The sequence below is a fragment of the Cricetulus griseus genome, chromosome 5 (genome assembly GCF_003668045.3).
Source record: "Cricetulus griseus strain 17A/GY chromosome 5, alternate assembly CriGri-PICRH-1.0, whole genome shotgun sequence".
Classification (NCBI taxonomy): domain Eukaryota; kingdom Metazoa; phylum Chordata; class Mammalia; order Rodentia; family Cricetidae; genus Cricetulus; species Cricetulus griseus.
In genome coordinates, this window is record NC_048598.1 from 35,014,096 (window position 1) to 35,030,017 (window position 15,922).

Consider the following 15,922-nt stretch of genomic DNA (forward strand, 5'->3'; position numbering starts at 1 on the left):
CGGGGAAAGGACTAGAGGAAATAATGGTGTGTGTATCAAAATATATGATATACTTGGACAAAATATTGTAAAGCCTGTTGCTTTGTTCAGTGAATGTAAGCTAGTCATTTTTTAGAGCAGTAATATTAAAACATAAAACTCCTGTATTCATTACTTTTCTGTTGTTATGATAAAACACCATGACCATATGGGAGAAAGTATTCTGGTTTACGCTTCCAGAGAGGTAAGATTCTATCATAGTGGGGAGGCCTGTGGGCAGAGGCAGGAAGCTGAGGAATCACATGAGTAAAGACAGCGAGCTAGAAGTGGGACACCTCCTAAACCTACACACGCGCGCGCACACACACACACACACCAACCACACACACACACACACACACACACACCAACCACACACACACACACACACACAGAGAGGCACGCACACATACATATACACACACACACACACACACAGAGGCACGCACACATACATACATACATACACACACACACACACACACACACACACACACACACACACACGCACGCACACATACATATATACACACACACACACACACACAGAGGCACACATACATACACACACACACACACACACACACACACACACACACACACACAGGCACACACACATACATATACACACACACGCACGCGCGCGCGCAAGAAAATGCCACCAGCTGGGGACCAATATGGAGGAGATTCCTCATTCAAATCACCACAGCATTTAAGGGAACACTGAGTGATTGATACTAGTAAATTAGATTTAACTTGAATTCTTAAGTTCACTGTTAAGTTAGTATTTTTGATATTTGTAGATATTTGCTGGAAGATATAGATTCCCCATCTCTTGTAGCTCTTGCAGCCACCACTTTATATTGCATTTTTGTTGTTGTTGTTCCCAAGCTCATTGAAGAGATTTTGATCAGTGCCTATCCTGTGAAAGGCACACTTTGATGTATATTAGAGCTTTTAAGACTCTTCCCCCCAAAAGAGTGCCTTCCCTTAGAAAGTTTACTCTATCAAGGCTATGAAAGCAGTACATAATGTATATAAGTAATTAAGGCATTGCTTGGTTAGTACTGCAGTCTCTAGGTGGTCTTACTAACTAGTCAGTGTTTCAGAGTATAACAAATATCATATAAGACTAGTTACATTGGTCTGCAGTAAATACCATGACTTTTTTTTTTAACCTACCAAGTCAAACATCTTAGACTGATGGGAAGTGGAACAGTTTTACCTTCACATGTTTTTGTAGCATCGGCTTTTGAGATGGAGACGGGTTTAAGAATGACAGGGTGCTCCCAGTCATTGTGGGTCACTAAGTCCTGAATTGCAGTCATGCATATGATTTAAGCTTATAGGTGATTTAGCAGGTCTTTTCTGTTAAGAAATCTAGTGAGTTGTATTCAGTTAAAAATTTTTTTTTAATTTCCTAATTTTCAACAGCATTACCAAATTAGATATAAAGAACCTTTTTGTACCCATGTGTGTGTTGAAGAACAAAGCCACACTAACACTAGAAACAGGTCTAGATTTTGGTTCCCTGGCCCTCAGTCAGTATTTGTAGCAGCAAGACTTCAGTCACAATGTGCTCTTGGACTGTGTGCTATTGGCTGTTTCAGATGAGAAGTACCTATTCTTTAGAGTTCAGCACTGGAACTCTTTCCAGGAGCCTAGATCTCTCCATTTGTCTTTAGATAACTCCCAGATGAGTAGTGCAGTAGAGTGGGAAGGATTGGGGAAAGTGTGCCCATGTGATCAGGTTCATGAACAAGCTGTACCCACAGCTGTTTGATGCTGTCTGTTGTCTGTAAGGCTAGCCCTGGGCACCCTTGGAGCTTTTCTTACCTGTTTTTCAACTTGAGCCCTTGCTTCTTGATTTAAGAGGTTAGACCCCAAGTTGTTTAGACATAGAACTGACAACATGGCAGTACTGAATACCTAGTGGATGCTCTTAAGGAGATGATGCCACTGCTTCAGCCCCTTACCAAACTATTGACATCAAAACCCAGTGAGGCAGATGATTCCATACTCATTTTCACATGAACTGGCACCCCACGGTGCCCATAAAGTCACACAGCTATTAGAAGGTAGAGCCAGGCTGGGTGGTGGTGGCCACACCTTTAATCCCAAGGCTTAGAAGGCAGAAGCAATCAGATCTCTGTGAGTTCAAGGCCAGCCTGGTCTATAGAATGAGATCCAAGACAGCCAGAGAAACCCTGTCTTGGGGAGAAAAAGGGTAAAGCCAGAGTTTGAACCCAGACAGAAGACACTTGAGTTGATGCTTTTAATTAACCACTTAATCATATGACTCTGCTTTCAAACTGCTTCCTGTCAGGAAACTAAAAGTGGTATCACTCTCAAAGGAGAAAACACTCAAGTGCGATTCAAATACTAGACCTGCAACTTGTGCACTATTGTGTCACATGCAGGTCATTCTTACGCAGTCTGTGTCACTGTTTCTACACTTTGTTGCTGTCATTCCTCTCTGCCTGTACTTACTCTGTCAGTTGGTGTTTGTGTAATCTAACTTACAAACCACACACACACACACACACACACACACACACACACACACACACACACCAAACACACACAGGATTTTCTTAGTGAAACATGGACTGTGAGCTGCCGTGAAGACTGTTGACACCTGCACTCTAAAAGCAAGTCTCCTTGGTTTGGGTGTCTATGGATTAGTGCTGTGTTTAAAGAGGATAGATAATGAAAATGAACAAAGAATGGGAAGAGTGTGGGAGGTTATTTGGTGAAATAGTAAATAACATTTACATCAAAGCCTTCTGTTGCTGACTGGTGGCAAGAACACACAACTGAGGACTTGACTCCTGTTATGACACTGGTAACTACAAACAGAGTACATGCTTTTGTCACAGAGTCATCTTTTACTCTCCAAGAGTTACCTATACTAAAACTGATGACACATTTAAAGTTATATTTACAGGAAATTCTTGGAATTTAAATGTAACTATTAAAAGGAAAAACAGGAACAGTAAACATAAAATAAAATAGAAGCCATTAGCCTCTCGGCAAATATATATCACTTTTCCTAAATCTCCTTGTATAATTTTAACTATAGGACAGAAACTCTTGACTCATAAAAATATTTAAATACTTTCTAGAATGAAATAAGCTACCAAGACAAAGTAACTTTAAATTTAAAACTTGAGGATTTTTGGTGTTTGGGTCTATTCTGCCTTGCATCACAACGGTTCAGAAAAATCAATCATAGGACTTAAGATGATATTAAAAGTGACAATTAAAAGCTGCTTATGGTTGTGGTGCTTGTTCTATGCTTCCTTCTTACAGCAGTGATGACCTCATTGTCCCTTAGAACAGCTAGGAGACCCATTCTTAAGGAGTAGACTAGATTATATCAAGAGCAAAGAACCGATTTTTAAAATTTGTTACAATTACATTTTCTAAAGATAGTCTCTTATTTAATGTTTCCCACACATGTTCAGTTTTAAAAGTGAAAGATCCATAAATCTGCATTACCTCGTAAAACCTTTCTATTTATGTGAAGTTTTCCCAGGTCCCAAGAGAATGTTATAAATGAGTTACAGTAACTGAAACTTGCATCTGTGTCTTTGCCTGGTGGCTTTTAGAAAGAAAGGAAAAATAATCTGTGCAGTTGCATTCGTTTTCTTAGCAGTATTTCTCTTCGTAGTTGCTGTATTGCCAGCTGTAATTAATAAACAGCTGGACTTACTTCCTCTGACCATGCCCTGAGACATGAAGGTATCTGTGAGAAGTACTGACCAGGTGGATGCAGACCTTCCTGGTTATATTTGAGGAACTGACCTGAGAATAGCTCTGGAACTGTCCTCCAAACAGATAAATCATCATCTGTGATTTACAAACACACACACACACACACACACCCCTACACCTACGCCTATGCCTATGTATGTCTGTCTAAGGCATTGGGTGGCCTGCTTAAGTGAAGTCCTGCTTTTGTCATGACAAGCAATAACAGATGACAGTGTTTCAAATCCAGTATTACTTAGAAATCTTATCAGACTCCTATAAAATTTACATGTATTTAATGGAGCTTTCAGAATTGAGTTTTAATGTTGAAGTAAAGATGGAAAAACAAAACTGAACATTTTATCATTATTTGTTGAAAATTCTTACCACTAAAGATTAAAGGTCAGAGAACCCTCCCATCATAACAAACTTGGCCGTCTTGATGTTAAAGCTTACTGTTGGTGAGTAGTAATTTCATAATTCTCGTGATTAACAGAGCCCCTCGGTAGAATATTGAGGGACACCTACATCTTAGATATAATTAAAACAGACTTTTGACCTTTCAGGTTTTTTTCCAGCGGTTAAATCTTCTGAGTTCATATTGTTAATCCTTGTGACCTTAACACTTTTCAATCCTGACCTCAAGTTTTGATTCTTTGTTTGTATCAATAATTACTTTGACAACTAATTCCAGTTAGAAGCAGTTTTATTCTGTTGCCAAAATGGAATTTCTGTTGTGGGTAAACTTAGGAAACTCTTTAAAATGATTAATCGTAACAAGAAATACCATAGATTGACTTAAAATCTCTTAAGAGTTTTGTTCTGTTTTAGTTGAGATTTTGTTGCAAACATTCAGCTAACCATTTCTTAGCTTTGTTTTGTAGCATACTTTGAAAATCCCAATAGTTGATTAGTTGATGTACATAACACACACACACACACACACACACACACACACACACACACACACACACACACACACACACACGTATGTTCAGATAAGAAACCATGCTCACAATAGTTTTCTTTAGTTTACATCCTTCATTGTTGATTGTGCTGTATAAGCTTTAGGCATTTAATGAGTTACTTGTAAAACTTCCTCATGTCATTAAAGTGTTTGTTTTCAGAAACTCAGCATGTATGTATCAGTCTATAGTCACTCTGGCTTGAACCTCAAAGAATACGTTAACCATCATGAAGTATTTCATGACTAGCGTTTACAGAAAGACACAAAACAAAACCTTAAGATGCAAATCAGTAGCATCTTCTAATGCTCCTTGGTAGATCTCATAATTTCTAGTACAAGGAAAGTTACGCATTTGACATAGGATTTTGAATAAATATAAGAAAAACATTAAAATACCTTTCGTGTCTGTTGAAAAGTAAATCCAGAAACTTTGTTCTTACCCTTTCTTCTAAAAGATCAGTGTTGAAGTCTGTTCATCTCTGACTTCACTGGCAGCTGCATTTTTGTCTCTGACGGTTGAATCCAAGCAGTAAGGAACTTGTGAGTTTGACAGCCCACCTTGTAATTTGGGGCTGTCTGTGGACTTTCTCTAATCCAGCAGAGAATGCATTGTGGCTGTACTGTCTGCAGCATGGAGCAGTGCAGTAACCAGCCGCAGCTGACAAACTGTCCACACAGCACTGGAAGAGTGATTCCCTCTTGTTCTCAATAGACTCAAGTTCAGCCCACATATTACGTCATTAGAAAACTGCTGGAGCCTGGGGAGGGGGTGGAAATCTCCTCCTTAGGATTTCCTCTGTAGCCCTAAGTGGGGAGGGGGAGCCAGTCTAGCGGGGGTTGGATAGCTCTGAACAAGGAGAGATTGTGTGCAGGTTGAAGGAAGGGCACCATCTGGAAACAGACTATCGTAGTACAGCAAGCAATTATAAAATAAACATTGTAGTCTGCTGGCCACAGAACTTTTGAGTTGAAAAACTAGTACTCCACTTTAGAAGCATCGAGCTGTAAGGAGCTAGACTTTGCTGGGAAGCGGCCACCTAACGTTCAGTTCTGTACAGCCTCAGGAAACGTCTAAACTTTTTATTCTAGCATGGCTGTTTAAGGACATTTTAAACTTTCAAGAAATTGTAATGAATTATGTATGTTTCTTAAGAGAAAACTGCTTTTATAGCCGGACCTTTAATCCTAGCACTGGGAAGGCAGAGACGGTCAGATCCCTATGAATTTGAGGCCAGCCTGAAATATACACGGTGAGCTCCAGGTCACTCAGGGCTAGTGAGTGAGAACCTGGTTTGAGAGAGGGGGGGGAGGACAGGGACAGGGAGAGGGGAGCTTGCTTTTATATGTAATCACCTAAAACAAGTGAAATTGATAATAGATCTAGTGGTTTTTAAATCTTAAATTCTGTTACATAATAGTGCTTCTTTCCATCTTAGCTTCTGTCTTACGTAATATGCTTGCTTACAAAATTATGCCTGTCCTAGTTAGGGTTACTAGTGCTGTGAAGAAACACCATGACCAAAAACAACTTAGGGAGGAAAGGGTTTATTTGGCTTACACTTCTCTGTCACTGCTCATCATCAAAGGAAGTAAGACCTGGAGGCAGGAGTTGATGAAGAATCCATGGAGGAGTGCCACTTACTGGCTTGCTCTTTTGTCTTGCTCAGCCTGCTCTCATAGCACCCATCAGCCCAGGGGGCCTGGGCCCTCTCACACCAATCACCAATTAAGAAAATGTCCTACAAGTCTGCCTACAGCTAGAACTTATGGAGGCATTTTCTCCCCTGAGGCTCCCTCCTCTTGAATGACTCTAGCTTGTGCCAAGTTGACTTATAACTAGCCAATATAATGCCTATTATTGTTTATTATAATGCCTTATATTGTCTATATAAGGCAGTAACAAGGCAAAACAGATAAAAGCATTGAGTTAAGCAAATGAAATGTTTTACACCTACAATTAGGCATAATTTAAAATAGCAATTGTTGGCACAAAGTGCACCAGTAGAAACTTACACACTGTCAGTGTAAGTATGTAAGCTTTGAAAAACAGTATTGGTACCATCTCCTGAAGCTGAGTGATGTTATATCTTACAGCATGGGCATTTGTTTACTGAAGTGAATGTACAGACATACACGCATCCTAGAAAAAAATCTCTACATGTGTTCTGAACAGATATGACTATAGTAACCCTGATTGAGAAAAAACTCAAAAGTAATCATACACCAGTTTATTCTCAATTTAAAGAATTACAAAAGCATTTAAAATTGTATTTAATAAATGGTTACAAAATTATATGGAGTATAGCAAGCTTTTTTTTTTTTTTTACATTTATGGAGCATGCTTGTGTGTGTGTGTGTGTGTGTGTGTGTGTGTGTGTGTGTGTGTGTGTGTGTGTGTGTGTGTGTGTGTGTTGCCCATGAACCATAGCACATGTGTGTCGGTCAGAGGATAACTTGCCTGAGTCAGTTTTCTCCTTCCACCAGGGATTGAGCTCAGGTCCTTAATTAGGCTTGGCACAAGTGCCTTTTCCGACTGTGCTACCTCAGGGTCCCAACAAGCATTTTCCTAATTTTATAGATATTGTTGAACTTTATCGCACATAAATAATTTCTTTCTCAAACTGGCCGGGATACATGTATGTCTTTGAGGAAACTAAACTAGGCACAGCCTATTCCTGTATGGCCCACAAGTACTTTTGCACGCCCTCCACATACTCCCTTACTTGAGAGCCAGAAACAGGGAAAAGTTGGTGGTCAGATAAGGCTACATTGTGAGTTCCAGGCCAGCTTGTCAGTCTAGGCTACAAAGGAAGTATCTAAAAAAGGGGGGGGGGGATGGGGGAATATTGTTAAAATCCAGAGTAGTAGTTTCTTCTGGAGAGAAACTGCTTGTAGTAAGATGCAGCTGGGTTCGTTCCATGTTAGTGATGTATTTCTTTACACCTTATTTTTCGAATCTTATTTAAGCACATGAATTCAGAATGAACCCATTTGAAATAATCTGGCTGTCAAACACTGTCATTGAGAGTGGTAGCCTATAGATTTAATGATAAAGTAGAAGGGCGAAGTCAGCCAGACTCACATCCCACCTCTACTTCAAAGCCTTATATGATCCCATCATGTAGAAATAACATTTTCTCATGTGGACCCTTCTTGAATACATCCTTTAGTCTTGTCTTTGTATCTTGTATTGCTCTCACTGGTATATAGGGCTAACACCCCTGGCATTTCTTTGAGCAGTCTTTAAGCTTTCCCAGGGATGCTGCAGTCCTTAAGTTGACTGGTCTTTCACATATCCTAGATATATAAGCTAAAGTTAACCTTTAAAAGACAAATTCAGCTGGTGGGATGGCTCAGCAGGTTCAAGCACTTGCTGCCAAACTTGTTGAGTCCCATCCCCAAGACTCACATGATAAGAGAAGAGAACCCATTTACGAATGTTGTCATCTGACTTGTATAGGTACAACATGGCATATGCATGCCCACATACATACATAAATACATACTTATAGGAAGTTTAATTTGTGGTGTTTTTCATGCAAGTATAAAGACTATATGCCAGAATATTATTATTTAAGTCCCTAAATATATGAAAGAATCAGGACGAAACAACCATTTCAATAAGTAATTCAAAGAAAAATACACACATAAGTAAAGAATACTGAAATGAGTGTACAAATAATTACAAAATCAGTTAACAATCACAGGACATTAATCAGTCACACATAATTCATCTTCATTGTTGTGGCCAAGAATTTCAACAACTTAAGAGTATAAAATAGCCTAGCGTTTCCAAAAGAATGTGCTGGAGTTTCTGAAAGTACCAGATAAGATACCTAGTCTTTACCTCAGTCACAGCCTCTAGAATTTTCCCTGACCTATACAAACTGTTACTTCAAAATAGAATAGAATAAAGGATAAATAAGTACACTACTCTTTGCTGCCCTTTGGGGATGTCTGTTGAAGGGGATTTAAAGGGAGCAGCAAGGGGCCTTTCTGAAGAGAGTAGCAGACCGAAAAGAAAGGTTGCTTTGATTTTACACAGGGTGAGACAAAAATGTGCATCGTGTCTGTGGGGCAAAAGTTGGAGAAATTAAGTGATAGAAAAGGCAGTGTGAGTGCCTGGAAGGAATCCTAGTGGAAGTAATAGCCCCTCTAAGGGTCATTATCTGGATTTGGAAAGAAAGGAGGGTCTTTTCGTATGGGTAGATAAGATTTTTCTTTGACAGTAATTTCTATTAGATGTGCTCAGTTCAGTAAACGTAGTCCACTGCTTGTTTGAGATGTCCACTCAAAAATGTAACACAATGTGAGCAACTCTGCAAATTACACTCTAGAAGAAAAACCATTACATGCTGAGTTTGTTTTAAAACTTAATATAAAGAATTTTCATCAGAGGTACACAATTATAGATACTTGGTTTTGCTAATTTTAAGACATCATAAAAGTTTATGGTACTACATCTAAGAATACACTTTGGTTTGTACTTTATTTCAATACTGCTTTCAAATACTTACTTAGTTTTACATATTGACATTCATATAAAAGAACACATAATGATCCAAATGCAGGCTAGAACAAACAAATTTCTAGGCTCTAAAACACTGTGCTGTTTTGTGCAGTTAAAAAAACAAGACAGAATCAAGAACAGCTTCCTCGGTTTTAGAATAATTGAGAAAGAAACCGCAAAAGACTCATGATGCAGATAATGTGCATTTAAAAGTAAACATTTTGTTCTTTACAAATTTTACTTTTTTATGGTTAATACCAGTAAACATGGTTCTTCAATCTTTTGAATTTTGTATATAAAAATAAAATATTCTTAGCATTTCTAAGTAACTTGTTTTTCAAATAAAGTCATCACTGCCATATTAAATAGCACAGAGTTACTGAGTCAGACTTAAAATCAGTGACACAAATCACATATGCACAGGGAGATGTACCAAATGCAATATTAGGTGAGGATTTAGAGTATAGTGCACTATCAACTGTATATAAAAGGTAGAACCTTAATCATTGTGTTACAGAAAGATGAGGAAGACTAGGTGGACCCTGCTTTGTCAGTGATGGTGCCAGTAAGCGTGTCTCATGAACCTGACAACAAGTGGGGAAGATGCCCAGTCTTTAGGCAGTGATCTTATTGGCCCTCATTTTACACATACTATAGAAAATCCAGGAAAGCTGAAGGGGGTTTTGGCCAGTTGCTGATCATAAATGTTGTCTACCTCAAAAAAAAAAAAAATCTCTGAATAGGGAAATATAAATTTCTAGTCTCAGCCTAAGAAAGAAACAAACAACATCTCTACCCATCCTGAGTATAAATTGTGAAGTTGGTAACTCTTTGGCATCACTTTTGGTGAGAGTTGAGGGTAGTACAGGCACTTTATGGCTCAGTGACAACTTGAGTGGCACATAGTTGCTTTCAGTGCCCACATTGACTGCTAATTCTAGTTCATGGTACATTTAACATGAATACTATAAATAGGTGTACCTTAAATTCTGGTTAAATTACTAACCTTGAATAAGGCTTCATTACAAACTGAGGCAGTTTTGTGTGTTTTGTTTATACAATAGGTGTTTAAATTTGGGACAATTCCAATCCTTCAGTCAATAGGAAGGTAATATTGTAAAAGTTACAATAACTGTGACTACTCAGTGCTAAACCTTACAGTAGAGTAATACATTTCCTGAATCTACCTGAGCATTTACAAGATAATTCAAAACAGTAACAGAGAAGAAAGACCGTATCAAATAAATACTTTTCTTCCCTCTTCATTTTGCATCATTCAGACTATGCGTGAGAGCTCTTGTCTATTTTGTTCCAGGTATCTATTTGTCGGACTTGACATACATTGACTCAGCATACCCATCCACTGGCAGCATTCTAGAAAATGAGCAAAGATCAAACTTGATGAATAACATTCTTCGAATAATTTCTGATTTACAGCAGTCCTGTGAATACGGTGAGTTAAAAGAATGTCCTTTACAGTTCATTTCAGTTTTGGTGCCATGTGGCCTTAACTGCCTTCAGTTATATTTCTCTCCTTAAGTTTCTAGTTACTATGTACTTTACTGAAATAATCATTTATCATCTTTTGTCTAGATATTCCCATTTTGCCTCATGTCCAGAAATACCTGAATTCCGTTCAGTATATAGAAGAACTACAAAAGTTCGTGGAAGATGATAATTACAAGTAGGTCCATCTTCAAATTTGGATGGTACTTTGTCTAGTTCCCTACTTTGAGCCTTCACCCCTTCGTCTGATGTGTTTAAACATCTAAGTACAGAGTCAACGCTAGTGCCTAGTCAGTGATCCAATAACAGTGGTATGGGTAATTACATGTGTTTCTTTTATTCTTTTAATCACGTGATACAGTTGAACCAGTATACAAATGCTCAGCAGGCTAAGGCACTTGAAGGAAGCCTCGTAAGTGGGCCTTGAGTCCAGGTCCACATGAGGAAAGGATAGAACAACTCTCACAAGTGAACCTCACCTCCAAAAATAAATAAAGTAATTTAAAAATATATGTTAGCATTAGTAAGCTGTAGAGAATAAGACTTTAATTCAAAACTGGATTTTTTTTCTGTTCCTCCTGTAGTCAGACTCTCTTGTTTTGTTTTGTTTTTTGTTGTTGTTGTTTTGGTTTTTCGAGACAGGGTTTCTCCGTATTGCTTTGGAGCCTGTTCTGGATCTTGCTCTGTAGACCACCTGGCTTTTGGTTTCATTTGGGTTTTTGGTTGTTGTTGTTGTTGTTGTTGTTGTTGTTGTTGTTTTCCTTTGCTTGCTTCATCTGTGTGTGGTTGTCCCTGTGTTGCCCAAGGAGTCCCAAACTGTTAGATTCAAGCAGTTCTTCTGTCTCAGACCACTGAGGACCTGGGCCTGTAGGTTACAACATCTCACATGGACATTGCTTAGCTTTATTATACCAATTATTGCCAGGCTTTAAAATTGAATTTTGTGTCTTCAGCCCTCCCCAACACCCCAATTAAAAGGCCTGTTTGAGCTGGCAAGATGGCTCGGCTTGTAACTGACTCTGTTGTTTGATGAAACATTCCCCCAGGCAGACTCAACACATACAGGTCTGCTCACCCCAGATAGGGAACGCTCTACACACTAAATTACAGATACCACCAAAGGCCAAATTACAGACTTAAACACAGCTACATCACCAAAGCCCAGCATGGATGACAGCTCACAAAAGCTGTAAATTAGAGCGCACTGCACAGCCTACAGGCAGCAAGTGTCCTAAGTGACTCTGGTCTAACCCTCTTATAGGCAGCTCTGCTGGTTTCTGCTTTTGCCAGGGTGCTGGCCTGGTCTCACTCCTTGCAGTTTGGCTTGTTTACATCCAGGGAAGGAGGGCCTAGAGAATCTGGTCAGTTTCAGGGACTTCCTGAAGCTATTTTGTGTTGTGTACCTTCCTGCCTAATGAGCTTCCAAGAAGGATGGAATGTTTAAATTGAAACCATCCTCTGACTTTCACATTTGTGTCATGGGAGGGGATGGGGGAGGGAAGGAAGGAAGGAAGGAAAGGAGGGAGGGAGGGAGGGAGGGAGGGAGGAGAGGGGAGGGAGGGGTAAAAAAAATTTAAAGGCTTGTTACTAAAACATACCAAGATAAAAAAAAATCTGATTTTTTCCCAGTATTAATGAAATATTTTTTATTCACTTTGATTAATGATGACCAACTTTCTACATATAGGTTTCGACAGTCTTAATTCTGTGGAATAGAAATAATCCCATTGAAAAACTACGAATTCTGGAAAGCTGTAAATTATTTTCTTCTGATAATAAATATATTAAGCTCTAAAAATACTTTTATGCATTTAAAATTGTGTTGTTTGAAAATACCTTTATTACAGTTTCTTCCCTATTTAAATTTAAATTCTCAATTTTTATACAAAATGTTTATCTGTAGTGACTCACTTGAACCTAATGTGAGGCCAGTGTTAGCTATTTAAGGCTGTGTTGTAAGTGTCTTGAGTTTGATGACCTGTGTCTTAACTATTTACCTCTGTTTTCCCTGTGCCTCTAGTTGCTGCCTTGAGTGTAAATAAAGAATTTACACTTGACAAACAACACATTTTGCCCAGGGAAATATGAACAGTTATCTTGATGTCCTAAAATCTCAAGATACAAGTATCTATTAAAATCTCTCTTCTAGTCAAAAAAACTTAGTGACTTAAAAACAACTACAGTATTACATAGAAAAACAGTCTAAGTAAAACCTATGCAATTACAGAGAATGGTAAACTTTACTGACGATAGCAAGATTATGATGGAATTTTTATTAAAGCTAATTGTTTTGTTTGTTGAGACAGGGTCCCTCTATGTAGCTGTGGCTGTTCTGGAACTCTCTGTGTAAACCACTGACACTTGGAATAGTAGTTGATCCTTGCAGTGCTTTTCATGTTGCTGTTAGATGCCATAGATAGCATTGGAATGTAGTCAGCCAGCTCCCATTCCTTTCCACCCTGAGAGGGTGCAGTGCTAGCAAGGGCCGACAATGTGTCCAACAGAGTGTGCAGGAAGTTCAGGCAACTGAGCCATTTGTCTGCACTGTCGAGTAACTAGAATATAACTTTTTTTTTTCCTTAGGTTATAAAGGAAGTAGTTAATTACCTTCATTGAATTTGTTTTCAGTATGCATGTGTCTTTATTTTGTTATTTCACTGAAAATGATAGTCAGTTAGGAAATTGGTCTAGTGTTTATAAGGCCCCTGATTAAGCCACCAGTGCCACCAAAACAAAACAAAAAACAACTTATAAATTTCTGAATTCTTAGTAATACATGACTTCACAAATTACACCAGAACATCTTCTACAGTTAACTGCTTCAGTATTGTTTCCCGAAATTCCTTCCACTAATAAAAATCAAAATAGCTTTCTATGGAACTCAAAACTGGGTATGCAAATAGAACAAGTAACAAGAAACTCAAAGCAGTAAACACACACACACACACCCCAACCTCAACCTAACCCCCCATCAGCCCCAAACCCCCCACCAACTGCAACCCCCAGAGGCCTCAGATGACCAGAATGGCAGTGCGTGCCACTCAGCAAAAAATCCTAAGCTTATTGTAGAACATTGTGAGATTGGTTAGTTTATGTCTTTTGAGTTTGTTTTTATTTTAACTTGATAGTGCAGTTTGTAACTGTGAACTTTGTAGATGGTGTATCAATGCATGAAAAAGTTGGGCACACCTCTAACATGTGATCAGAAAACCATTTTGCAAGCAATCTTTGTATTTGTATGGACCTTTCTTTTCATTAGCTGTGTTATTTGATTTGTTAGGTGTTTTTAAATTTTTCACTATTGAAGTCAAACCAGTAGTTAATCTTGTAGAGATTCTAGGAATAAACTTATGTATTACAGAATACATGAGTATGTTAGACCCCCAGAAAAACTCAGGCCTCCGGGGTCTCAGCCCAGGATCACAGTCACCCCAAACACCAAGCGGATTCGAAAGCTTGCTGCAAACTGCATGAGGCTTTATTGTTGCTTAACAAGCTAACCCATGTTAGCTCGGGTCTTTCACCCACCCGCCATGGCGGATGGCTAGCAAAAACAGCTTGAAGGGGCTACATAGAGATCTTGTAGGGTAGTGTAAGGGGAGTGTCTAGGGGTACACACAGGCTCAGGATTGGTGTGCCTCCAGGCTTGGAGGGCTTGCCCTGTGTTGACTGGCCAACTGGTTGTTATGGCTCATAGGCCCTCCCAGGGTGGTTGTTGTGCTCTGCAAGTCATTGCTGTGCATTTGTCCGTAAAGCACATCCAGAGCTGTAAAGCATACTACCACCAGCTAACTTCTGACTGGTTCCTTGCCACGAGGCAGGCACTTAACCTCTAGTGACTAAAGCAATGTCAGAAAAGTACATGTTACTGTCATGGCTGCCGAAAGGGGGCAGGCATCTGACCTTAGTGACTAAGACAAGGTCATGGCAAGCATGTGTTACTGTCATGGATGCGGAAATGGGGAACTGGTCCCTTCAAGTACATTCCTGGATTTGATTGTCATTCAGTTAAATGTAAAAATCTAAACCATTTTTTTCTTCTTGGTTGGTTTGTGTGAGGCCTCATTTCAAACTCTAGCCCAGGCTAGCAACTGTATACAACATAATTAAAATCATCTTTTAGCTGTGGTGAATTGTTTGGCACCTTTGTGTGGTAATTAAAGAGATTTGTGTGTATGTGTGTGTTTTTTTAAATATAGCATTTTGATGTTTTTTTTTCCTTTTCACTATTTCTTAGAAGTAACCATAAAATTGGCTTATAAGAGAGATTTAACACCTTATTGAAAATTACATTGAAAGAAAACTATATTACAGCTCACATTAGTCTATGAAAATAGTGTTGGTTTTTTAAAGATTTGTGTATTTTTAAAGCTGGGCGTTGGTGGCGCACGCCTTTAATCCCAGCACTCAGGAGGCAGAAGCAGGTGGATCTCTGTGAGTTGTAGGCCAGCCTGGTCTCCAGAGGGAGTGCCAGGATAGGCTCCAAAGCTACACAGAGAAACCCTGTCTTGAAAAAGAACAAACAAACAAACAAACAAAGATTTGTATGTTTTTATTTATATGTCTGAGTATTTTGTCTGCATGTGTATCTGTGCACACATGCTTGCCTGGTACCTGTGTGGGCCAGAAGAGGACATATATCACCTGGAACTAGAATTATGGATTGTTCTGAGTTACCCTGTAGTGCTGGATCCTCTGGAAGAGTATCTGGTGCTGTCAACCATTCAGCTATCTCTCCAGCTCCCTACTGGGCTTTTTGTAAAGAAACATGTGGCTGATACTTTGCCAGTGTTCATTGTTTCTTATGTTTTCCCCTTTTAAAATTTAGGCTCTCGTTAAAGATAGAACCGGGGACAAGCACACCACGTTCAGCTGCCTCCAGAGAAGATCTAGTCGGTTAGTCCTTAGCTCTTGCTTGGTGCACGGTTGCTTGGCAAGGGTGTTTTTCCAAGGTGGGGTTTGTTATCAAACAGTAGACCAGATAACCTGATCCCATAAGAAAGAATTAAACTTCCAAGTAAGTGAATATTTAGTATATCTTATACTGCCTACAAAAATTATTTAGGGTACTAAAATATATCAGTGCTGTCTGGATTCTCTGTTTGATTTCTTTTTTAATTAAAGAGTTGTTTGTTGAATTGTTTTAATTATTAAGAATGCAAATTATG

General features: G+C 38.9%; 1 protein-coding gene across 2 annotated transcripts in view; it reads left to right on the top strand.

Moving 5' to 3' along the window:
• The window catches only part of Ralgps2 (Ral GEF with PH domain and SH3 binding motif 2), a 96,297-nt gene that overhangs the window by 61,008 nt on the left and 19,367 nt on the right, over nt 1-15,922 (top strand). For both annotated transcript variants that reach the window (XM_035445307.1, XM_035445308.1), the window contains exons 8-10: nt 10,564-10,701; nt 10,842-10,932; nt 15,583-15,650. In XM_035445307.1, coding sequence (XP_035301198.1) covers nt 10,564-10,701; nt 10,842-10,932; nt 15,583-15,650 — 297 coding nt within the window. The remainder of the gene's footprint in view (nt 1-10,563; nt 10,702-10,841; nt 10,933-15,582; nt 15,651-15,922) is intronic.